At 42.1% G+C, this 25509-nt stretch overlaps 1 protein-coding gene across 2 annotated transcripts in view; it reads right to left on the reverse strand.

Moving 5' to 3' along the window:
• Ift88 (intraflagellar transport 88) overlaps nt 1-25509 on the reverse strand; it is a 109932-nt gene that overhangs the window by 48915 nt on the left and 35508 nt on the right. For both annotated transcript variants that reach the window (XM_052733105.1, XM_052733104.1), the window contains exons 15-20: nt 13061-13160; nt 9606-9692; nt 7879-8065; nt 5386-5494; nt 2871-3021; nt 2337-2452 (exon numbers count right to left, since the gene is read on the reverse strand). In XM_052733105.1, coding sequence (XP_052589065.1) covers nt 2337-2452; nt 2871-3021; nt 5386-5494; nt 7879-8065; nt 9606-9692; nt 13061-13160 — 750 coding nt within the window. The remainder of the gene's footprint in view (nt 1-2336; nt 2453-2870; nt 3022-5385; nt 5495-7878; nt 8066-9605; nt 9693-13060; nt 13161-25509) is intronic.

Raw genomic sequence — 25509 nt, forward strand, 5'->3', positions numbered from 1 at the left:
ACCATCTACTTACTGTCTTCTGGACTTCAAGGTTTCTGCTGAGGACTCTGCTTAATCTTATCCAGCACCCCTTGTATGTGAGGACACTTCCTTTTGATGCTCTAAAGACTTTCTCAACAGTGTGGCTAAAGTGTCTCATGGGGTCCCTTGGGTTTTTCCCACTTGGAGTTCACTGAGCTCTGCAGACTCACAGATCTACAACCTTCCTCAACTGTGGGAAATGCTGGCCACAGTGAGTTTCAGCAGTTTCTCTGCTCCGTTCTCTTCCTCTCCTGGAGCTCCCACAGTGCATACACTGGTCCTCAGATGGCGTTTTATGATAGTAATCATAATGAACATATTAAATAACATTCTCCAAAACTGCTAAACAATAGAAGTGCATTGAATAATGGACCAATAGGAGTAGAATTTCTTTTCTTTTCCTTTTTCCTTCATTCCTTCTCTTTCTTTCCTTTTTTGAAACAGGTTTTCACACTGTATCCCAAGAGGTTGGCTTTGAACTTGTGGAAAATCTCCTGCCTCAGCTCTCAAGCACTGGGATTACAGATGTGAGTGACTATAATCAGTTGGGGCTAGTATTTCTTAATACTTTAAGATGTAATTTATAGATATACAGAAAATATAAAACAAAAGTATAGGCTTAAACAAGTAAGAAACACTAGATCACTAAGAACCACAAAAATATAGGTGATACAACCAGGAGAGACGTTTCCATCATAGGTGTCACAAGAAGAAATTAAATTGAATTAAACCATTTGCCAGTTCTCTGTAATATATAAGCAGTTATATGACAGAAGAATGAACATTCCCACTCCTTAAGAGCTTATGTTCTTATGATAGAGGCAGACTTTATACAGCAATAAACTTGGCACATAGTATCTTCAATAATTATGTATCAGTTGAAAATAAGGGTTTTTTTTGTTTTGGTATTTTTGAGACAGGGTTTCTCTGTGTAGCCTTGGCTGTCCTGGAACTCGCTTTGTAGACCAGGCTGGCCTCGAACTCAGAGATCCACCTGCCTCTGCCTCCTGAGTGCTTGGATTAAAGGCCTGTGCCATAAGGCCTGGCAAAAATAAAAATGTATTTTAGAGCAGGGCGTTGGTGGCGCACGCCTTTAATCCCAGAATTTGGGAGGCAGAGCCAGGCAGATCTCTGTGAGTTCGAAGCCAGCCTGGACTACGGAGTGAGTTCCAGGAAAGGTGCAAAAGCTACACAGAGAAACCCTGTCTCGAAAAACCAAAAAAAAAAAAAAAAAAAAGTATTTTAAAAATGATTTAACATACCAGAAAAGAAATTACAGTGTACAGTACAGTGAATACATGATAAAAAATATAGAGGAAATGTAATTAATGTATACTGAATGCCTCTGCCACTAAAAACACATAAGACCAGAAGCAAATGAAGGTAGAGAGAGAAAAGCAGGGAGAGAAGTGCAGAGGGACTTCACATGAAAGACACCCATTTTCAGGGAAACTCAAGTGTAAAACAAGGAGAGGAGCTGAAGAGCCTGAGAAGGCTGAGGAGACAAGGAAGCACTGGAGACTAAGGAGCAGTGCTGGTCTGACAGACTTATATGACAGCATCCATTTACCAGGTCACATCGTTTAAACATCTGCACAGCTGTTCCCAATAAATGGCTGCATTAACCCAAGAACAAAACTTTGGGAGAGCAGACGGGCCAGCAAAACAAGAGAGAAAATGGAACTGAGGAACCAGCAAGAAACGGAATAGATATGACCAAGCAGGCATTCCAGAAAGGCCATGATCAGAACTGAAGCCAGGAGGAGGCTGAGATGAAAAGAGAGAAAACGAGTAAGGTTCAATATACAGCAACTGTAAACTGAAACCAATACGACTTCCTTCTGTGAAGACTCTTCCAGCAATAAAATTGTCCTAAGACTTAGAAAGTCAGCCGGGCAGTGGTGGCGCACGCCTTTAATTCCAGCACTCGGGAGGCAGAGCCAAGCGGATCTCTGTGAGTTCGAGGCCAGCCTGGGCTACCAAGTGAGTTCCAGGAAAAAGGCGCAAAGCTACACAGAGAAACCCTGTCTCGAAAAACCAAAAAAAAAAAAAAAAAAGACTTAGAAAGTCACTTTCTGATTTGTAAAGGTTCAGGTGAGGAAAACAAAGTACATCATAAAAGGTATTTAAAGTTCTCATGCAAAGGAAAATATATCTGTCACAATAGAGACAAAGTAAAATGAAAAAAATATAAGAAAATGAAAACAACTCATCAAAATATTTTCATGAATTTATTAGGCTTATCAAATACTAATTTTTTAGGGATAAAAAAGTCTCAATGCAAGACATTAACTAAATATAAAACAGTTACTTACTGTATAAGAGATGCTCTTTCAAAGTACTGAATAGCTTTTTCACAGAACTGGGTATCAATGTAATAAGCTCCAAGCCACTCAATGACCTCAATATTAGAAGGGAAATACCTGTATGACTAGAGAAAACACAGAAGGTGACAACATAACTTCAGCAGCAATACAGAATACACCTGATTACTTTACCTGTTGAATGGATTTATTTATAAAAAGTATGAAGTATCAAGATAACTTTGCAAGTTCTCAAACGATACAAGACCTAGAAAATGTAGGTATACTTGACAGTTTTCAGTTATATATGATCTGAGTTATATTAAATATTTAAAAGAATCAGGAGATGCAAATTATGGTTTAAGAAAAATGAGTTAGTATTTTTCATTTTAATTAAAATGAATCAAAACTATAGCTTAATAATGTTTTATTTTAACAAATCATTATTAGATTTAAACCAATAAGCCTTTCTAGAATTCTAGGGCCTGTTTCCTTGAAATCCACAAACGGTCAGGAACTAGAAGGAGACTGAGACCGCACACCCACCTCGTAGTAATACTGGAACGCTTGGGACTTGTCCCCCTCACTGTCGTACAGTTCTCCCAGTTTAGACAGAGCTTGGGAGTCAGTCGGCACCACGCTGATCAACTGCATCAGCCACTCAATGGCTTGATTGGGATCTTCCATTAGCTCGTATCTTGGGCAATGTTAGTTAAGATTCAGTCACCGATAAGCAAACTTGGAAATATTATAATGATAATGCTTCCTCAGGAACACGTTGTCTGCACTGTAATTCTAGCCCTCTCCAGGAGGAGGGAAATGGGGCAGTGCTGCCCATGTACACCTGGATTCTCTCTAGTCTACTCCCCTTTAGCTTTTCTTCAGCTGTCTCCCCCCCACTCAGACAAGCAGACATGTGTTAATGTTTTAATGCTCCTCACTGTATTGGAAAAGAAGCACCTTGACTTCTCTCATTTTAATAAACGTTGACTACAACATTGGAGGAGAGCTAAAGTGTAGGTAGGTTTTCATATACTGTCACCTTGATATGTTCCATGTCAATGTTTAGGAAAAGGATAGGTATACCATTAATAACTTGAAGTACTATCTATTCTAGATGCAGATTTAAATTTTTTTCCACAAAATTTTGGAGCAGAAAGCAGCATAGTTATTTTATATATTTATTATTACAATGTTTTTGCAGAGCTGGAAATGGAACCAGGACCAAATGTCTAGCAGAATCACTCAAAGCACTGCCCAGGATGCCAGAACATTTGCTCAGTGACCCCAGCTCTCTTAAACTCAGCACAGTAAAGAAACTGGCTTCCTGCATTTTTCTTATGTGTTTTCCCTAATTATAGTACAAGCTGAAGGACAGGGCACTTTCCCTCTGTAGTTTCCTGTAGTACCTAGTAAGTCCTCTGCATATACAGAAGCACTCTGTTTGTATCAACATTTGTTGACTATTACCTACTTATAGCTGATGTGGAATGGAATGAACATCCCCCAAGCCCAGGTCTGCTTAGCAAGAAGTCGCCTGTGCTTTTTAGTTTGGTTTGTGCTTTTGGTGGTTGTTTGTGAGATGAGGTCAGCTGCACTGTTGCCAAGCAGGCCTTGCTCTCCAGATGCTCCTGCCTCAGCCTCCCAGTAGCTAGGGTTATGGGTATTGCTACCACTCAGCTTGGTGCCTTGCTTTGAGTATGACAAAGCAAATGTGATACCACAAGAAAGAAAACAAGGAAGTTTATGAGTCTCAAATTCATCAACTAACTACTGCCCAGTCACTAACTAGGCACCAGCAGAGTCATGCTGTTTAGTTTCAGGAAAAATGGATAAAATTATACCTTCTGGGGTGCAGCTCAATAATAGAGCATTTACCCAGCAAGAGCAAGGCCCCATGTTCCATCTTCAGCACTGCTTGAAACACAATAATAAACACAAAGAATAAAAGGAATAACTATAATGCTATCAGCTCTAAAAATTTATGAAAAAAATTAAGATATACCTATCCAAAGGAGATTGGATAGTACTTAGTTTAATAACATGCCTCACCTTTCTCTAACTATATTACCTGAAACATATCAGGGTAACAGTATATGAAAACCTAAACATTAGCTCTTCCCAATGGTGTGGTCAAAGTTCATCAAAATGAGAGAAGTCAAAGTACTTTCCAATCAGTGAGAGGCATTAAAACATTCACAGGTCTGCTTTTCTAACCGTGAGAAGGAAAACAAAGGGACCTCAGTGTCGCAGAAGCTGACATGGCAGCAATACCTTATAGTGCTGCATGCAGAGATCCAAACACAGGATCTAACCCTGCACACACAGCACACACCAGCATATGCAGAGATCCAAACACAGGATCTAACCCTGCACACACAGCACACACCAGCATGAGTGCTGATGAGTGCTGCATGCAGAGATCCAAACACAAGATCTAACCCTGCACACACAGCACACACCAGCATGAGTGCTGCATGCAGAGATCCAAACACAGGATCTAACCCTGCACACACAGCACACACCAGCATGAGTGCTGATGAGTGCTGCATGCAGAGATCCAAACACAGGATCTAACCCTGCACACACAGCACACACCGGCATGGGCGCTGATGAACAAGGCCACACAGTACTGAAGACTTCTGAGGATTACAGTTTTCAGAAAGCTAGCTTCACTCTATCTACACACCAGCTAAAATCAATTCATTACCTAAACTCAACAGTACTAATTAGTCACACATTTTCAATATCCTACATGAACTTTCTAAACAAAATCAGAATTAGTAGAATGATCTAAAGTATCTAACTTTCACTCAAAGATTATGTGTATTCAAAATATCCTCAATCCTTCAATTAGTTTTTTTAAAATAAAAATTAACAACTATTTTAAACTAATTCTTCTTAGGATGCAAATGATCTTTTACCAACTGAACTATTTTCACCAGGTTAATCTGTTATATTATCCTCATCAATTATCTCCATGGTTAATATTATTTAATAATTAACATTCAATTTCCAATTGAGGGGATTAATAATGTTCTTAAGTTTTTAAGTGAGATACACATTTGCTATCTGGCAAAGAACTTGAGCGCTGTTCCGAAGGATTGCATGCAGTTTCAGGAAGGAGTCCAAGGCTTCATCCAGACGGTTTAGCTTCTTATAGGTGAGGCCTTGAGAAGAAAGAAAGTGCATCACAGGCATCATTGTACTAAAGGCAATGGATAACTATTTAAATCTATGTGAAATCATCCAGAGAAGAAAATGACAATGAACTGAGCAGTTTTAAAAAACAATAGGGGCTGGGATTTCTCCAAGCAGACATTAGACATGCTACAGACAGCTCCAGTGATTTTTAAAGTGTGTGATTTTTACAGTGTGTGTGTGTGTGGGGGGGGGGCAGGACGTCAAGGACAGCAGACAGAAACCAACAAATAGACTCAAAGGATGGGATAAACACTTCAGATATGGATCCAGCTGTAAAATTTAATAGACATTTAAAGTCAGTGGAGATGAAGGGATAAATGTGATGAACTGTGCTGGGACTGCTTGATTGTACATGCAAGGGACAAGGGTAGTTCCTTAGTTCATCATAAAACATTCAGAGGACAGGAGTGGAAGGGGGTCAGCAGGAGTGTGGACACAAGAGGGCAATGGGCAGAGGAAGTAAACATGATAAAAATACATTATGTTCATGCAAATGTCACAATAAAACCCATTATTATGTATGATTAATACTTGCTAATAAAATGTTTTAAAAATTCAAAATTCACTTTTAAATTACAGAGGAAAAATAAAGCGGTAAGAGTCTGAAAAAAATCTCAAATTTATAGAGTAAAAAAAGCCTCTAAGTAGGCGATTAAGCTACCCTAGGACGGACTGTGCCCTTCTCTTCCCTATGCTATAAAACCCTTTCCAGATCTTAAACGTCACATCCTCAGTCCCTTCCTGCCATTTCTCAGTGACTTGCCTCAACCCCCTACCTCTTAGTCCCACACCTCATCTCCAGGGTTGGCAGTGAGTCTTTCTCCTTTTATCAGGCAGACAACTGACTGACAGGCCAGTCTTAACTAAACAGACCAGGCCAGATTGGCTGCTTATGTAAAGCACAGGTCACCATTCTCACTAACGAACACAGATCCTATTAATCTTTTCCTTGTTCTGTGATATGTACATGTATGTGTGCATGCACATGCGTACACATACATGTTGAGGCCAGAGATCCATGCTGGGTATCTTCCTCAAGTACTCTCTACCTTATTTTTTTGAGGCAGGGTCTCCTACTGAACCTGGAACTCACCAATACATCTAGACTAGTTGGCCAGACAATCCCCAGGTCATCTGCCTTTCTTTGCCTACCAAGCGATGGGATTACAGGCATGTGTTGCCTTGCCTGGCTTTTTAAGTGAGTGCTGTGGATCAAAACTCAGGTTCTCTTGCTTGTGTGGCAAGGACTTTACCAACAGCCATCTCCTCAGCCCTCCAACTCAACTTTTATCTGCAACTTGCTAAACACCAGGAAATAGTCTAAGAGCATCAGACAGGCAAGGAAAGGGAAACAATGAGAAAAAGACACGACAAGAAACCCAAAAATACAAACAAAATTCATAATCAAACAACACATGCAAAGAGAAGCATATTTTAAAAGAAACATCAATAACCAAAGAAACCAGCCCCAGTATTAAAGACATGTATGTGTTTTGCAACACCTTGGAAGCAACAGTGCCCATATCAGGCAACCTGTGAGGATAGGAAGGGGATGAGATGGTGATGAGCCTTCATGTTTTATAACAGTACAAATAATACAACCAAAATCTGAGGGGCTGGAGAGATGGCTCTGTGGTCAGGAGCACTGGCTGCTCTTTCGGATGACCTAGGTTTGGATCCTAGTACCCACATGGTGGCCACAACCACCTGTAACTCCAGTTCCAAGGGATCTGACACCCTGTTCTGGTCTCTGTGTGTTCCAGCCACATAAGGGTTGCACAGATAGGCATGCAGGCAAAACACCCACACACATAAAATAAAAATAGAAAATATTAAAATTTCTGAAGCATATTTGGCAAAACATTAAAATGTGTCAAACTGTGGCACTAAACACCCTCTAAGTACTTTTTGTATATTTGACACTTTTCATAATTAAAAAGGAAAATCAGTGTTTTTTTTCCTATTTGGGAAACATTTAAAAATATCATCTCATGTCATCAAACACTTGGGGACACAGTCTTTTAACTGTGGTAGATACAGATATTAGAAAAGTCGAGCAACATAACAATGCTGATCCAAATTTTATATAGCATGGCTTTTGAATCATTAACTCCACTAAGAATAACTGGTTATTCATTAATTTTTCTTTTAGGTTTTTTGAGACAGGGTTACTCTGTGCAGCTTTTGGAACTTACTCTGTAGGCCAGGCTGGCCTTGAACTTACAAAGATCCACCTGCCTCTGCCTCCCAAGTGCTGAGATTAAAGGCATGCACCACCACTGCCCAGTAATTGGTTATTTTTTTAAAGATGTCGACAATTCCTTAATGTAATTTGCCGTGTTGAACTTACCAATGTTATAAAGTGCTTCAGTACAAGAAGAATCATTTCTTAGGGCCTCTTTATAGAATTCAGCTGCCTTCTCATAATCACCATTTGCAAAAACCGTGTTCCCTTTATTAGTGAGAGCTGATGGGTTGTATCTATCCGAGTTCACAGCTAAGTCTGCATAGCTGCTGGCCTGGGCAAATTCATTTTCCTACAGTATGAAAGATACACAAACTTCAAGTCTAAATTTCGAGTCTCTTCAGAGTGTTCTGAGATTACAGAAACGATAAACAGACTTCCTGAGATTATACACGAAGATGAACAGAGACAAATAGTTTACATTTCTTGGTTTTGACAGGCTATTTGTAGCTGTCAAGCTCAAGCAGCCAAGTTCCTATGGCTGGCTCCTCTCGTCTCCTGGCTTGATAACAAGAGTATTTGTACGTAGGCGGTTCCACGTTCACCGCCCAGGCCCCGTGTCCTCATTTGCTGTGCGCTGCCACCTTCCCACCTGAAGCACGGAAATAGCTGGAGGGCCTCAGCCGTCCCCTGCTCTGCACCTGGCTGCGGCACTCACGAGGCGTTGGCACTGCTGCCCGTGTACTGCTTTCTCTTCCTCTCTCAGCCAATGTGAACAGGCCATGTGAACAGGCCCTTGTCATCGTTCACATGAGGCCCGTGGACCCCTTTATTTCATTGGGTCAGGCCAGCTCAGTGAGACTGAGAACCCTGTAAAATGCCCAACTCAGTGGCAAACATTCCACGATTGCCCCATTCCAGGGTACTTTTCTTCCCTCAACAGAAGCCCCGTGCCCATCAGCAGCCACGCTCTACCTTCTCTTCTCTCAGTCTCTGGAAACCTGTATTCTACTTTCTATTTCCCTTCCTAGTCTGGACACTGGATATTAAGCGGGACCTTTGTGTCTGGCTTCCTGCTCTTGGGGTTTGTAAGGTCTCTGTACCATGTATCAGTGGTCTGTGCTTTCAATGGCTGACTAACGTCCACGTATGGACACCACCCAGGTTAATCCCTGTGTCGCCGACACATATTTATGCTGCTTTCATTCACCTTTTGGTTGGTATGAATAATGCTGCTGTGAGCATCCATGTGCGAGTCTTTGTGTGAACTCTGAACTACAGCTTATATAAAAACTGGTCCCAAGAAGTGGAGAGCAGCTGTGAAGAGCTAACACGTGGACAACAAACAGAACTTAGGAAAGCTGTGAGGCTGCTTTGGAGGACTGCACAGGAGGGAACTCCGTGGAACCTGCAGAGGTGGGAGGGAGCTGCTCTCTGCGGCTGACGAAAGGGCAAATCAAGTTTGTAGTTGGAAGGCAACTGGCATAAGTGGCGCCCACCTACTTCCAGGAGTCCCAGTGATTGGCACCTAGTAGGCACTCAATGCATGCTTGTTACAGATGGTGCTCTGCAACCCCGTCTAAGTCATTTCACCTGAGATACCACTTTCTCCATCACTAACACGATGGGTTAAAGGGCTGGCTCAGCATGGTCTTGCAGCTGTCAGTCCAGAATTCTGTTTTCCTCCCTCACCTCTTAGAGCCAGGCTTCTTACTCACATCTGCAAACTCAGCCCTGGCAGCACCGGTCGCAGTCGGTCCTCAGCGTACTGCATTCCACTTACACCGTGCACCAGTCTTCTCTGGAGCCTTTCCTTAGCTGCGTGCTTAGGCAGAAATTTGGCAATGCAAAACTATCCCATAAACAACTCAGTGTAAAAAAGCAAAACCTACCAGGTAATACAGGAAGGAGAGGTTGGTTGCAGCTGCACTTTTCACTCTACTGTCCTTCTTTTCAAACATTTTCAAGGTGTCTACAGCCTAGAAACAGAATGTCTGAAATGACTACCACTGCCATACAGCAGTATCCAAAGGTATGAGTGGGGAAGGGGCTGTGTGGAGCGGGAGACCGAGGGTACAGGACGGAGCAGCTGTAAGTTCAAGACGACAGTTGGCAGGATGAGAATTTCATTCAAGAAAAGAATTCATCAAACAGAAAAAGACAAGCATGACAAATAAGACATAACAACTGAATTTAAGAGCATATAGAGGGATTTAAAAGTTGATAGGACAGAGCTGAAGAAGGACTGAGGCCCCAGCAAGGGTCACTGTGAATGCCGAGCCTCGTGAGTCAGAGAAGCATCCTCTTCACCCTGCATCATGCTGGGACAAGGACCTCAAAACTTTTCCCCAACTCAGTCCAACTTCTTCTTGACAGAATGTTCTAGGGCTTCTGGTTACAGCTATTTCAGACTAATCTATGGGCCATTTTCCAACAGAGAACAACCCGAAAAGTTATATAAACGCTATAACAACTTGGAAGGCACTGGAGAGCTACTGAGGTAACCAGAACTTGAAGACCAAGATCTCACAAAAGGTTCTGAATAAAGTACTGAAAAAGGATGAATATATTTTAAGAAAAATGTTCTTTAAAGAGGACACAAGACAGAGGCAAGCACAGGAAAAGGGCTTTTATAAATGTAACTGGGATGCTCAGAGGAGGAGGAAAGTGGATGGCCAAACAGTTCGAAATCAATCATAGAAAACAATTCTGGGAATGTTACCAAAATATTATCTAAAGTAGGTAAATATAACCCCATCTTCAAGTCCTGAAATATGGAAGTACATGTTTAGCCACCTGCCAAGTCTGATATAATGCTATCTAAACAGTATATAGAACAGTTAGACACCCTATATGAACAGTGCATGGTTATCCAACCTAGAAATTATTTGATAGGAGAAGGAAAGGTGAAAAGGGATAGTGGGGTTTATTTTCTTCCTTTTTAAAAAAATACATTTATGCTTGACATCTTGGTGTCTCAACTTTATGGCATCACTTGTGTCCAAGGAAAAATCCACCATCTGCTAAACCGACTGCAACTAACCAGAGGAATGTACTACACGAGGCTGGAGTCCAAGGTCGTACCAGCAAGCCTGATGATCAGTTTGGTTAGAATGAGAGTTTTTAAAATACTGGATTCCAAGGCTACCGGTGTGGCCCAGAGGTACAGTGCCTATCTAGAATGTATAAAGGCTTGGTTTGATGTCTCACATCACAAAACAAACACACTAAATCTCGAAATGTTGGTTCCCATATAAGTATGCTAGTACCCTTTTAAAGGGTTTTCAATGACCTTAAAAAACTGTTGGTAATTTCTAGGATAGTCTAACACCAAAAAAGAAACATCCTAACACCACATCTTGCCTTTTCAAACTGAGGAAGGAGAATCCACAGTGAGTTCGAGGCCAGAGTGGGCTTCACAGCAACACTGTCTCAAAAACAAAGCAACCACACACACACACCAAACAAACAACCCTCCCCACTCAAACCAAACCAAAAAACAACAAAAAACAAGCAAGCAAGCAAACAAACAAACAGGAAAAAAAAAGGAGATAACAAGATCTGGGCTAATTTTAACCAAAAAAGTTAAGAGTCTCTTAACTGCTGAGTCAGCTCTCCAGCACCAAGAGTGCTTAGTTTTGGATGGACAGTTCTAAAACATGAACTATGGGAATGCACTATTAACCTGTTCTTAAAAAAAAACAACGGCCGGGCAGTGGTGGCGCACACCTTTAATCCCAGCACTCGGGAGGCAGAGCCAGGCGGATCTCTGTGAGTTCGAGGCCAGCCTGGGCTACAGAGTGAGTTCCAGGAGAGGCGCAAAGCTACACAGAGAAACCCTGTCTCGAAAAACCAAAAAAAAAAAAAAAAAAACAACTTAGAGATAAATAAAATTTTCTCCACTGTGTCATCTATAACAGTATACTTAAATATTCATAAATTATTTTTCAGGTCCCAAGATCACTTCAGCAAGGTAACAGAGACCAGTTTGTGTCACATCATATGATTCTACTGCAACGGGGGTTGCAGTGGTTGTTTGTTTGATACAGGGTCTCATGGCACTCAGTTGACCTCAGACTTACCAATAGCTGAGGATGACCTTGAACTTCTGATCCTCCTGTCTCCACCTCCCCAGTGCTGGGATTATAGGCATGAGCCACTGAGGCTGACAGTGGCATTAAAAAAAAGACCTATTTTGATTATTTTTCTAATTTTGTGTATGTGTGTCCTTGTGTGGTTATGCACATCTGAGTGCAGGTGGCCTAGGAGTCCAGAGGAGAGTCAGGTCCCCAGGAGCTGGATTTACGGGCAGCTGTGAGCCTCCAGATGTGGGTGCTGGGAGCCGAACTCAGAACTTCTGCAGAAGTATGTGCTCTTACCCTCTGAGCTGTCTCTCCAGACCCCGGTGTGACGATAAAGTGACAGGACAGATGTGAGGACTCTCAGTAAGTCTTCAGTGCTTTGTAAACACTAAGAGACTTAAGGATGGCGAATGGATCCACACAATTAGCCACCTCCTGGTACTGCAGCCTATCGACTATTTAACTACTACATGAACACAGGATTGCTTCACTCTGTTCTCATGCTCTGAGGGAAGGGTGTTCTCCCCAGTCTCTGCAGTTACTCCTTTCTCCTGTCTTCCAGACAAGAGGAGGGTCCTTCAGTGAGGAAGAAAAGAGGAAGCACAGGCTTGGACAGTGTGGAAAAGACGCTGTGGCTTCCCCTGAACCTTGCTGTCTGGATCGAATGAAGTTTTGAGTTGCAGGTACATAGGACACCCATCATCAGCTTATGAACTAGGAAACCATGGCCATTCTGCCTGCTCTCTTTTGGTATCCCCTCTTCTTCTTAAAACTCTGCAATCCTCTGCTTCTGTCTCAGCTCTGCTCTACTTGAGCGAGCACCGAAAGGAACAAAATACTCCACCCCACCCCTAGACAACAAGATAGCAGCCTGCCAGTGAGGGAAGCCAGGGTTCCAAGCCAGTGTCTATCACAGGGAAACACTCGAAACAGCCTCTAAGAAAGCTGCTCAGAGAGGACAAGACAAGACCATCAGACTGCTATTTGGGCTCCCTGCACACACCAGCTTCTACATGCCTTAGCTCTCTGCAGAGCAGTCTGGGAATTTCAAGGCTTCAACCAGCACAAGGTTTGGTAATTTAAGAATATGCTATATATGGAAAGTATTTACATTTTAAGAAACAGAACCAACATATTAAAAACTTGTCAGAGTTTATGGGTGGGGGTAGAGCTCAAGGGTAGGGTACTTCAATAACATTCTAGAAAGGAGTTTCCCTGTATTCACTGCCTGGACCAATGGACCTGAGAAATGCCACTGCACTTACTTGGTTAAAGTCCTTTTGTCTCAAGTATGTAATTGCTTTGTTAATCTCCAGATCGTTGGCCAGCTCCACGTACTGAGAAGCCTTCACCACTTCCACACACCTATGAGAAAGGTGAAACAAAGAGGGACTTGCTTTCATTTCACTATCAATGTTGTTGACCCCGCTCCTCTCTCTCCAAGTGTGTGTGTGTGTGTGTGTGTGTGTGTGTGTGTGTGTGTGTGCGCACAATGTATGCACCCATCTGTTGGGTGCACACATGTACATGTGTGTGCGCACATATGGAGACCGGAGGTCAAGGTCAGCTGCCATCCTCCATCATTCTCCACCATGACCTTGGCAACTCTTACGAGAGAAAGCATTTAACTGGGGCCTGGCTTACAGCTTCAGAGACGCAGTCCATTATCATCATGGCAGGCTGGTTGGCAGCAGGCACGGCAGGCGTGGTGCTGGAGAAGTAGGTGAGAGCTACATCCTGTTCTGCAGGCAGAGAGAGCCTGGGCCTGGCATGGGCTTTTGAAACCTCAAAGCCCACCCCCAGTGACACACCTCCTCCAATAAGGCCACATTTTTCCTATTCTTTCTAATAGTGCCACTCCATGGTGACTAAACATTCAAATATAAGAGCCTATGAGGCCATTCTTATTCAAACAAAAACACTTGTCAATTTAAAAAAAGAATTAGCTGGGCACTTTTAATCTCAGCACTCAGGAGACAGAGGCACGTGGATTTCTATGAGTTCGAGAGCAGCCTGGTCTACAGAGCAAGATTCAGGACAGCCAGGGCCACAGAGAGAAACCCTGTCTCAAAAAATAAAATAAATAAAACAATTAGCCAGGCAGTGGTGGCATACACCTTTAATCCTAGCACTAGGGAGGCAGAGGCAGGTGGATTTCTGTGAGTTCAAGCCCAGCTTGGCCTACAAAGTAAGTTCCAGGATAGCAAATGCTGTTACACAGAGAAACCCTGTTTTGAAAAACAAAACAAAACAAACAAACAAACAAACAAAAACCCAAAAAGAAGAAAAACAACACAGGAAACAGATTGTTTCATTACACCTGCTTCAGTGAATAAAGCAAAAGAGCCAGGCGAGGTGGCGCATGCCTTTAATCCCAGCACTCAAGAGGCAGAGCCAAGCAGATCTCTGTGAGTTTGAGGCTAGCCTGGTCTACAGAGTGAGTTCCAGGATAGGCACCAAAACTATATAGAGAAACCCTGTTTTGAAAAACCAAATAAAATAAAGCAAAATAATATTTGTCATTAAGGGTATGGTTCAGTGGCCTAGACCATAATTCAAAACAAGGAATCCCTTTCTTTCATAGAACCTTTTCCTGAAAAGCCTCATATATAAAAGAGTCTGTCTGCCTGAAACAGGGACAGAGGACTTGAGGCCCTTTCTGCACTATACCCCATCTGGAGACAAGGCTCATGAAATTTGAGTTCCAAAAGAATAATCTGGAAACCCAGGTATACACAGCAAATATTTATTAAAATTCTACTACACGTCAGACATTATTTTTGGTACAGGGGCTGCAAGAGTGAAGACAATACTGTCCCTCCCCTGTGAGGAAAGAACAGTAAAGCAAGCTCTGTACAAAGGAATTCCACAGATACTGCAGCTCCGTTTGGAGGACAAACAAGCATGAATGACTTGAGAAAAGAAAAGGTATCCTAGGATGGATAAACAACACATCTAAAGATGGAGAGGACCAGCAAGCCGGACCTACTGAAGAGACTCAATTGCTACATGGGGCAGAAAGCACTCAGGAAGTGGAAAGAGAGATGGCCTGAGAAGCAGGTGGAAGCCACATCCTTCAGAGCCTCTGGAGAACGAGACAAGAATGCTCACTGTACTCTCAAAGTCCCAGACAAGGATTGAGGACAGTAAGAAATTGAGTGTCGGTGCAAGTTCTACACTCAGAAAAATTACTCTAACCGTCAGATGATAGGTAGACAGGATGAATGCATTCTGAACAAAGAGGTTTGAACTTATACAGCACATAGAAGAGGATACAGGTCATTCCGAGAGAAAAGGAGGCAGAATTGATGTGTGGCTGCTGAGATAAAGGCCATGGAGCTAAGTTTAGATTTCTGGCTTAGACAGTTGGTTAATTAGTGGTATCATTGCCTCAGATGGACAATTCAGGATGGGACATGTAAATACACGTTAACATAGGTTAAAAGAGAAGATATGCTTGGGACTACAAAGTCTGAACTATACAGAACATTGAGAAGACAGGCTGAGCTGGCAGCTGATCAAGTGAGCCTGCAACACAACACTGAGTTTTAGAAAAAGTTTTTGGGATTTGACAGCTATAAGGGACAGTAAGAGGTAGAAATGCTGAACCGAAAACTTTTCTACTCACATGTCCAACACAGACTGTCTAGAGGCTTCTACACAAAGCAAGTTTCTGTTTCTCTTAGCACAAAAACTAGCTGTCTTACATTTAACTCAATCCTGTGACCGACTTGATGGGCACAAAGCTGTCGGACATTTCAGACTCTGTTGTGAGGCGTGTCCAGGTTCACACTGCACCCTGAATGCAGCAGCAGGGAGGAGGCTCTCTCAAGCTCCTCGGGTCCCACTACTTGCTGTCACAGCACACAGAATTGGACCAGCTCATCACAAAGAACAGTCTGAAGGACACAGATAAAGAATGTGGCGATGGCTCAGTGAGATGGCTCAGTGGTTAAAGCTCTTGCTGCACGAGCCCGACAACCTGAGTCTGACTTCGAGACCCAACCTAAAGGAAGGGGAACGGACTTCACAAAGTGTCCTCCGACTTCTCTGTGCACACCATGACACCCACACCCACACACAATGGGTGAGATCAAAAGGGTCCTCAGCTAACTGGAGGAGTCTGGGGTCTTCCACTTTAAGATCGAAGTATTTTGAGCTATATATGTGTGAAGGGCTGCAGGCATCTGGAACACTGAGACTACTCTTGCTTCTCCTTAGAATTTTCTCCTTCCCTCCACATCTATCTGTACTAATTCTTCAGTTCTCAACCCAGATATCAATACAAGATTTCTGTGGCCCCAGTTTATAAATTAGGCACTCCGACTAAGTTCGAGCAGAGTGCCCTAGAAAGTGTTACTTTATGTCAGGGCAATAATCACTTAGATTTCTTTGTTATAATTGGTGTAATTATTTGTCAACTTAGTTCAACTGTAAACTTCTTGAATGAAAGAAACTGAAAAAATTTTGACTTATCACTAGCCTCAATAAACAAGTATTTGTTTTTGTTGTGGCTGTTGGCTTTCTAAGTATGATACTAAATCATAAATGACAAGGAAGACTGATTAAACTCTTCCTAGAAAATAATTTATAGCAATTCCTTGTTAGAGTAAAACTTTTTCAGAATGAAGACACCTGACAGAAATAACACCAAGGGTAAGAGGTTAGAGACAATCAGTCATGGTTTTGTTGATCACTATTACCGACGAAGCTGTCATGGGAACCACCTGTATTGTACCCCTAAGTGAGCATCATGTTTTCCCCGTGTGGTTTTGCAGCATGTGACAGGCAATTCCATTAGTGTGATATATGTATGGAACTTTAAAAGCAGACCCTAGAGCCAGGAATTGACCTCATTCTTTACTATCTGCTTAACTGAAACCAGTTACAACCCGGCTTCAAAGAAGGTACTTTTGTCTTGACCATTTTATAAATTCCAAATTTCTCACTCAAATCATGCGATTTTGCAACCACCTCAGACCATGCTTCTCTCAGGAAGTACACCATCCCCGGAAAGGGTACTCTGTGCAATCCTTGAAGATCTGTTGGTCTCTCTTGGTCTTACAGTATACTGGACCCAGTTCTCTTGTACTGGGGTCAGGTTGTTTGGGATACATATACATACAGTCAAATGGTGTAGGTGAGGGTGTCAAAACCAGCAGTTTCTCAACCAACAGTGTCGGGAACACTAGCACTTTACAAACAAAACAATGAGGCTGGGTCCAACCTTGACTTAATTCAGTTACGAAAGTTAACTTAAAAGTGATCAAAGACCTAACTGTAAGACCTAAAACCACATAACTCTTGGAAAAAAACATAAGGCAAAAGTCTTAAGACAGGGCTGGTGAGACGGCTCTGCAGGTAAAGGCATGTGCTGCCAAGCCTCCCAACCTGAGTTCTATCCTGGGAATCCACATGGTGGAAAGAGAAAACTGACTCCCACAAGTCTGACCCCCACGTGCACACTGTGGCATGCTCATGCCCCTCCCCTCAAATAAATATGAAAAAAAATCAAGACATTTGGCTGGCAATTATATCTTGGATATGCCACCAGAAGCACAGTCAATAAAAGAAAAAACAGATAAATTAGAGCTTGTGCAAAAATGCAATCCACAAAATGTGAGAAACTATTTGTGAATCACAGCTGGTATTAATATCTAGATCCAGAGAATTCCTAAAACTCAACAACAACATGACAACACGATTCTAAAATAGCAAGACTTGAAGAGACAGGTCTCTAAAGAAGACATACAATGTCTGATAGGCTCATAAAAATATGCTGAACAATACAAGCCATTAGTGATTATCTCAAAACGACAACGAGGTAATATGCCCCCACCTATTAGGATGGCATACTGTTGAAAGCTTTACCCTCTGAGACCAGAAACAAGACAAAAGCATCTACATCACCACTTCTCCTCACCACTGAAATGGATGGATGCCCTTCTAGGACAAAGAAGCTCTGCCGAGCATGGTGGCAGAGGCAGGAGGACTGTAAGTTTGAGGCCAGCCTAGGATACACGGGAAAACTGTCTCAAAAACCAACAAACAGAGCAGGGAGATGATGGCACAGTGGGTAAAGTGCTTGCCACCAAAACATGAGTTCAAATCCCTAGAAGCCAGAAGGGCAGTGCGAGCATCTGCGACTCCAGCACCCCTCTGAGAACACCGGAGGAAGACACAAGAGAGGACCAGCTAACCCGACAAACGCAGTGGGGAGGAAAACAAGAGAGACCCTGTCTCAAACAGGTTCAGAGGGTGAGGTCCAACATCCAAGGTTGTCTCCTGACTCCTGCAGTACACACACACACATACACACACACACACACATACACACACACACACACACACACACACACACACACACACACACACACACACATACACACACATCCCCCACAAGCAAAGCATAAAGGTCAACAAGAAAAATGAAACAGTGATTATCTGTAGATGGCATAAGTGTAGATATTCAAAGAGCATTTAGAGATAGCTACTCAAGTTAATAAACTAATTGTTGGGGGCTGGACAGATAGCTCAGGGGTTAAGAGAATATACTACTTTTTCAGAGGACCTGAGTTCTATTCCCAGCACACATATTGGGCAGTTTACAGCCCTTAACTCTAGCTCCAGGGAATTCTGGCCTCCATGGGCAGCAGCACCAGCATGTGCATATACACACATATACATGCACATACTTCTTAAAAACAGTGAAAAAGAGCTGGGCAGTGGTGGTGCACACCTTTAATCCCAGCACTTGGAGGCAGAGCCAGGCAGATCTCTGTGAATTTGAGTCCAGCCTGGTCTACAGAGCGAGATCCAGGACAGGCACCAAAACTACATGGAAAAACCCTGTCTTGAAACAAAACAAAACAAAACAAAACAACCCAAAAAACAAAAAAACAAACAAACAAACAAAAAAACCCAAAAAAGTAAGATAATTTGTTAAGGTCAATGGGTAAAAGAAAAATACATTAAAAATTGTATGACTATGTATCAGCAAAACAAGTAAAAAATTCAATTTAAAAACTGAGATATTTACAACAAAAATAATACCAAATGGGACAAATGTAATAAATGATATACTAGACTTAAAACTAAAATGTGTTACTGAAAGAAATTTAAATAAATGGAGGCATATATCATGTTCATGGGTTGGAATGCTCACAATACAAGGGTGTTGCCTCTCCCTCTCCTCATCTGCTGACTGCAGTGGCATTCTAAGCACATCCCCTCCCAGGTCAAAAGAGTGAGAAGAAAATCTACAGAGTGAGAAAAAATAGTTGGGAAGCACTTACTTGATACAGGACTAAAACAAAAAATATGTAAAGGACTCCTGAAACCAAACAATAATAAACAAAACCCATAAAACTGGCCTGGACAGGATGGTGTGCTCCTGAAACCCTAGGATGCAGAAGGAGGCAGGAGGACTCAAAGTTCCAGGGTAGCCTGGGCTACATAGTGGGTTCGAGACCAGCCTGAATCACACGGGGACTCAAAGAAAAAAAAAAGAGAAAATCCAAGGGCTGGTGATGGCTCATTTAACCTGCATAAGGTCCTGGGCTCCATCCCCAGTACAGCCAATAAATAATTATAAAAGTGAAATTTAGCAAAGAACTGATCATATAAAATGACCACTGAGCAAATAAGAAAGCCTTAGAAAAGATGCTTGATTTCACTAGGAAATTACAAATTACAGTGCCAGTGAGATACTACTCCACATGGAGTGGAAAAGACAACACTCAAGACACCACCACCAAACTCTGGCAAGGCTGTAGAGCAACACTGCTCGGGGGAATTCAGAGTAGTGCAGATGCTCTGGAAGACAGTGGGCAGTGCCTGACAACATGACCTGGATGTCACATTCCTTGGTGTTTACTCAAGAGTTGAAAACTTATGTTCAAACAGAAACCTACTCATGGATGTTTTTAACAGTGTTATTCACAGCTGCCAAAATTTAGAAGCAACCAAGGTGTCCTTGAATGGTCAACGAGTAGATACTTAAAATGAAACATTACTAAGAATTAAAATATAGCAAACCTCAAAAATACGTGGAAGAAACTTACAGACATGCTAGCTACTACATGTCAGAGCTAACACGAGAAAGCTACATAATATATGAATTCAACACTATGACAGTCAGGAAAAGAAAAAATTGTGGAAGCAAAATACAGTTCCAGGTAGCCAAGGTTGTGAGTTGATGGAGGAATGAACAGGGGAGATACTCTGGTGATACATCAAAGACACACACGTCATGTTTCATAGCACAAAGGGAAGTCTGAACCACAGGCCTGGGGTAATGACGGTGTGTCTATATAGGCTTATCAACACAATACAGTATGGAATGTTGTTGGTAAGGGAGTCTTCATTGTGCACCTGGAATTGCAATGACTGTAGCCTGGGAACTCTTTTCCAAATTGTACTGTGTTTAAATAGGCCTACAATAAATCTCCTGGCATCAGATTCCCGAAGTTTGATCTAGCCTGACCAAGTTGAACTAAACCAAGTTTACTTCACATGGATCACTTCCCTGTCAGCAGGAGAGCTTGCAGGGATCCCCCTTGCTTAGTTCCACATCCGCATAGTTCAGATTTCAATGGGCTAAAATGTTTCACAGCAAAACTAGTTAACCACTTAAAAACCACTTAAAATACAACCCCATGGCTACCATTGAAAAATCTTTTAAGTGGAAATGAGCTTCAGAAAGCTGGTTTGAATGAACCTCAAAACTGCTTCCCTTTAACTGAATAATTTTAAACATACAAACACAGAACTGCCCAAGAAGCTAAATTAAATGGAAGACTTGATTGGCATCTTTCTTAGGAATGTCAGTTTAAAATGATATATAAACAGAACAGATATCAAATAGCTTAATTGAAATGTTTTATTTAATTCCAAGTCTTCAAAGTTCTCCAAACACTGAACAGCTGTCATGTCTTGAAAAGACTGTGGCTTAATCATAGCAGTTAGTGAGGAGCAGGAAAGGAGCAAAAGGCAGAAAGCCTAACACTGACGGTCATGTGGAATGTTTCCCCGCATACACATGACTCAGAGTCCCGCCTGTTTGCAGCCTTACTTCACTCTCACCCACCCCTCAGCCCCCGTGGTAATTCCCACTTGCCCTTTCTCTCTCGTTCCATTTCTTTATATTAAGTGTACAAATAATGTCGTCGTTGGATACCCCACCTCTCCTCTTTCACATGTGAAGTAGGAACCTTTTCTGCCTCTAGCCACTTTAAGGATGCAGACATGGTCTACTGTTCTGAGCAGGAGTACAGGTTAGGAAAGGGTTCCAATGCATGTGCTCAAATCTGGCCACTTTGCCCTGAGTCACCGCAGTAGAATCTCCATAGGTTTTCTTGGGCAAACCATCTTCTTCCCAAAGTAGGAGATAATTTCCCCCAAATTCTTCCTTTAATTCTCTTATGCTTTACACATCTCACTCACCTCCTGGACCCAGGTATTTTCTAGAAGGCTGTGGACTAAGACTTCTGATATATTTCACAGCCCAAATTCACACTCCAACTTGGAGAACAACTTAGGTTTGGCTATGCAGTGCCCCAAGGACACCAGACTGTGTGGTCATTCTGCATCACACCCCTCAGAGGGTCCTCAAAGACTAACTAGCTCCATCTCTGCCTCCTGGATACCCAGTGATCTCCCTGTGGTTCTCTTCACAACAGCATATCACAGGGTGACAGAGGATGCTCAGAGCCTCCCAGACTTCCTGAATTCAGATGGAATATGGCAACAGATCCCAAGATGGTGGGAAAATGGCAGGTTCAGAGACAGAGGCCTGAGATAGTCTTTATCTCAATCATAAACTCTAAGGTTGTTTCCAAAGAGTAATGCCCACTAAGTTCTCTCTATCTGCAAGTATATTTATGTACATATAAAAGCCGTATGGACAAATATAGCTTATATGTGTATATTATAACATGGATATAAGATATTCACCTATAAACACACACACACACACACACACACACACACACACACATACACACACACACACACACACACACACATATATGTACATGTCAATCACTGCCAAATCCTGCAAGGTTTGAGTCCTGGAACCCTGACTGTAGGTGGTGAGGACAGGAAAGACAGACACACATTTATGAGGTACAGTACAGCATATGGGGTTGGCTAGTCTTGGTAGGAAGTCTCTGTGGGTGATCAGTCTCAGGCAGTAAGCACTGGAGAAGGAAATTGCAGTTGCTTGTCTTTGCACACGCTGACCAATCACTTAGACTCCCCAGGAAAGCTTTGCCACCCCCCTTCAGCCTGGCCCATAGAGGCTGTTACCAACAGGACAATATGTCAACAGTCCCCTAGGTCGAAGGCCTTGGAGTCCTCAGTATGTGCCCAGGTGAACAATGCACATTCCTCCAGGTCTTCCTTTGCTCCCTACAAATTATAATTTTTAAAGATTATATAAGGTAATTTTATGAATCTATATATATATATATTTTCAAGCTACTAAAATCAAATTTGCACTTGACTTTCCTGTTATCTGAGAACTAGCAAAAAAAAAAAAAAAAAAAAGGGTGGGGGAAGCTTTTGGCTTTTGAGATAGGGTCTCATGTAGCCCAGACTGGCCACAAACTTGGTATATAGTTAAGGATGGCCTTGAATTCCTGATCTCCACCTCCCATATTCTGGGATTATAGGTAGAATTTTTGGTTTTTCAAGACAGGATTTCTCTGTGTAGCCCTGGCTATCCTGGAACTTGCTCTGTAGACCAGGCTGGCCTTGAACTAAGAGATTCACCTGTCTCTGTCTCCTGAGTGCTGGGATTAAAGGACTGAGCCACCACCTCCCAGCATTTTTGTTTTGTTTTGTTTTTCGAGACAGGGTTTCTCTGTCTAGTTTTGGTGTCTGTCCTTGAACTTGCTCTGTAGACCAGGCTGGCCTCAAACTCACAGAGATCTGCCTGTCTCTGCCTCCTGAGTGCTGGGATTAAAGGCGTGTGCCATCGCTGCCTGGCGCATTTTTTTTTTTTAATCAGAAGGTCTCATATAAAGGAATGGGTGCCTATCTAGATAACAAATAGGAAAATAAGACACATTTTAGGTTGCAAAGGAAATCTTGAAAGTTCCTTCATGATAAGAACTATAGTAAGGGACTGATGGCTCTGGTTAAAAGCACTCCTTAACCTCTTAAGAGAACCTGGGTTTGATTCTCAACAACTACATGGTGGCTCAGTTATGTAACTCCAGATTTAGGGGATCTGATGTCCTCTTCTGGCCTCTGAGAGCACCAGGCACACACATAGTGCACAGACATACACGCAGGCAAAACACCATATATATAAAATAAAATAATAATTAAAAAATTTAAGAAAGAAAAATAGTAGGAGACTATGCTCTTTGATTAAAACAAACTAACATTCATATTTAAAAATGTTAAGTCAAGATTAAAAACTCCATGAGGGTGAATCTGGAGCTCACATGACAGGACTTGTTGACTAAATGCTCTGCCTCGATCCCTCCTATTAGGTCAGTCTACAGCACACATGGACGGAGGTGAATCTCTGGATGGACTCCATTTCTTATGTCACAGCTATCTGACAACATGGCCTAAGCAAGCCTATCTTTCTGTTAAACGGAAGGCTACCATTTCACCACAGAAATACACTCAAGCAAGAATATTCACCGTGGCCTAAAGCAAGGTGAAAGGAACACCTGGCTTGAGTGATTTGGAAGATTAGAGATGACACATGGGAGTGGGATACACGTCCCCTATGTTTGTGATCCTAGCACTTGGGAGGCTGAGGTAGAAGGAGCAAGTGAGTTCCAGGCTGGACCACTGTGACGTTCTCCTGCTTGTCAACTTGACAAGCCCACGATGAACTAAAACACAAGCTGCTGGGCATGACTATGGGAGAGTTGCTTGACTGGATTATTTGAGATGGGAAGACTCCCACTAAATCTGGGCCACACCTTCTAGTGGCAGCCCACATTAAAGGACCAGGGAGAAGGAAGCTTTTGCTTTTTGCCTGATTTGCCCTCACTCTCTCTGGCAAATTCATCTCTGAAGCAATGCTGCGCCTGTATTAGAAGTAACTTTGAGATCCCAACGTATACTGAAGATCAGCAGCTCTGCAGAAATCCTCAGGATTCTAATGTCTGTGGTGGTATTGTGTTCCCCAAAATATTGTGTACCTTAATAAACTTATCTGGGGTCAGAGAACAGAAAAGCCACAAGATACTTAGGCTAGAAAATGTTAGCACACACCTTTAATCCTAGCATTCCAGAGACAGAAATCCCTCTGGATCTCTGTGAGTTCAAGGCCGCATTGGAAACAGCCAGGCATGGTGACTCACGCCTTTAATCCCAGAAAGCAGCCTTTAATTCCAGGGAGTGGTGGTAGAAAGCAGAAAGGTTTATAAGGCGTGAGGACCAGAAACTAGAAGTATTTTGGCTGGTTAAGCATTTGGCCTGGTTAAGCATTTTGGCTGGTTAAGCATTCAGGCTTCTAGCAGCAGTTCAACTGAGAGTCATTGGAATGAGGACACAGAAGCTTCCAGTCTGAGGAAACAGGACCAGCTGAGGAATTGGCAAGGTGCGATAGCTGTGGCTTGTTCTGGTACTCTGACCTTCCAGCATTTACCCCAATAACTGGCCTCAGGTTGGATTTTATTAATAAGAACTGTTAAGATTCATGCTACAAATGTCAGATTGGGACTGTGAGATATCCAGCCCTGTAGACCGAACAACTACTGAATTCTCATCTTTCAGACCTGAGACAGCCATTGTTGACGACTCGACCACAGCCTGTAAGTCACTCTAATAAAGCCCCTCCATATATATATATATACACACACACACACACACACACACACACACACACACACACACACATATACACATACACACATATACTTTTTGTGTATAGATGTGTGTATACATATTTTAAAGATTTATTTATCTGTATTATTTTATCTTATTATTATTATTTTTTTAGCTTTCCTTTGGGGAAGGTATTACAAGAGGGAGAAGTGAATATGGGGGGTGGGGTACTGGGAGATGAGTAGGTTGGGGTGAATGATGTAAAATTCCCAAAGAATCAATTAAAAAAAAAAAAGTAAAATCTGAAACTTTCATTTAGAGGAAAATTTCAGACACACTAGTTGTGAGCTTCATAAATCTTCAGTATGTCACTTGTAAACTAGCAGCAAAAATGCTAAGACAACTACTATAATAATCTTCTAAAAAGATAAAATACTGAAGATTGCTCCTCATCCTCCATAATCCACCCCCATCCCGGTCAAAACAAAAACAAAAAGAAAAGAACAACAATAACAAAAAACAACAGAAAAATGGTGCTCTTGGAAAAATAAAAGCACATAAAAAAATGAAGTTTGGGTGAGAAATCCAAGGAAGTCTCAGAAATCAAAGAAACATGAGAGCTAGGAAATACCAAATCAGAGAAGGAAAGTAACATAGAAGTCTAAAGTCTGATGGAAATCAATAACAAGATGTGAAGGGAGCAAATCATCAAAGAATTTATATGTCTCCCTAAGTTGAGCAGAAACAAGACTAAAAATAAAAAGACAAATTTAAACACATGGTTATAGAATTTCAGAGAAATAAAACTGAAACCTTTAGAAAAAAATGCAAGTCACCTACAGATAACAGACAAGTAGCAATAGCCTTCTAGTCACCAGCAAAGCCAGTCAGCAAGGGACACAAGTGCCCGGAGCTCAGA

This window comes from Peromyscus californicus, unplaced genomic scaffold, assembly GCF_007827085.1.
Source record: "Peromyscus californicus insignis strain IS unplaced genomic scaffold, ASM782708v3 Scaffold_12__1_contigs__length_115047231, whole genome shotgun sequence".
Taxonomy (NCBI): domain Eukaryota; kingdom Metazoa; phylum Chordata; class Mammalia; order Rodentia; family Cricetidae; genus Peromyscus; species Peromyscus californicus.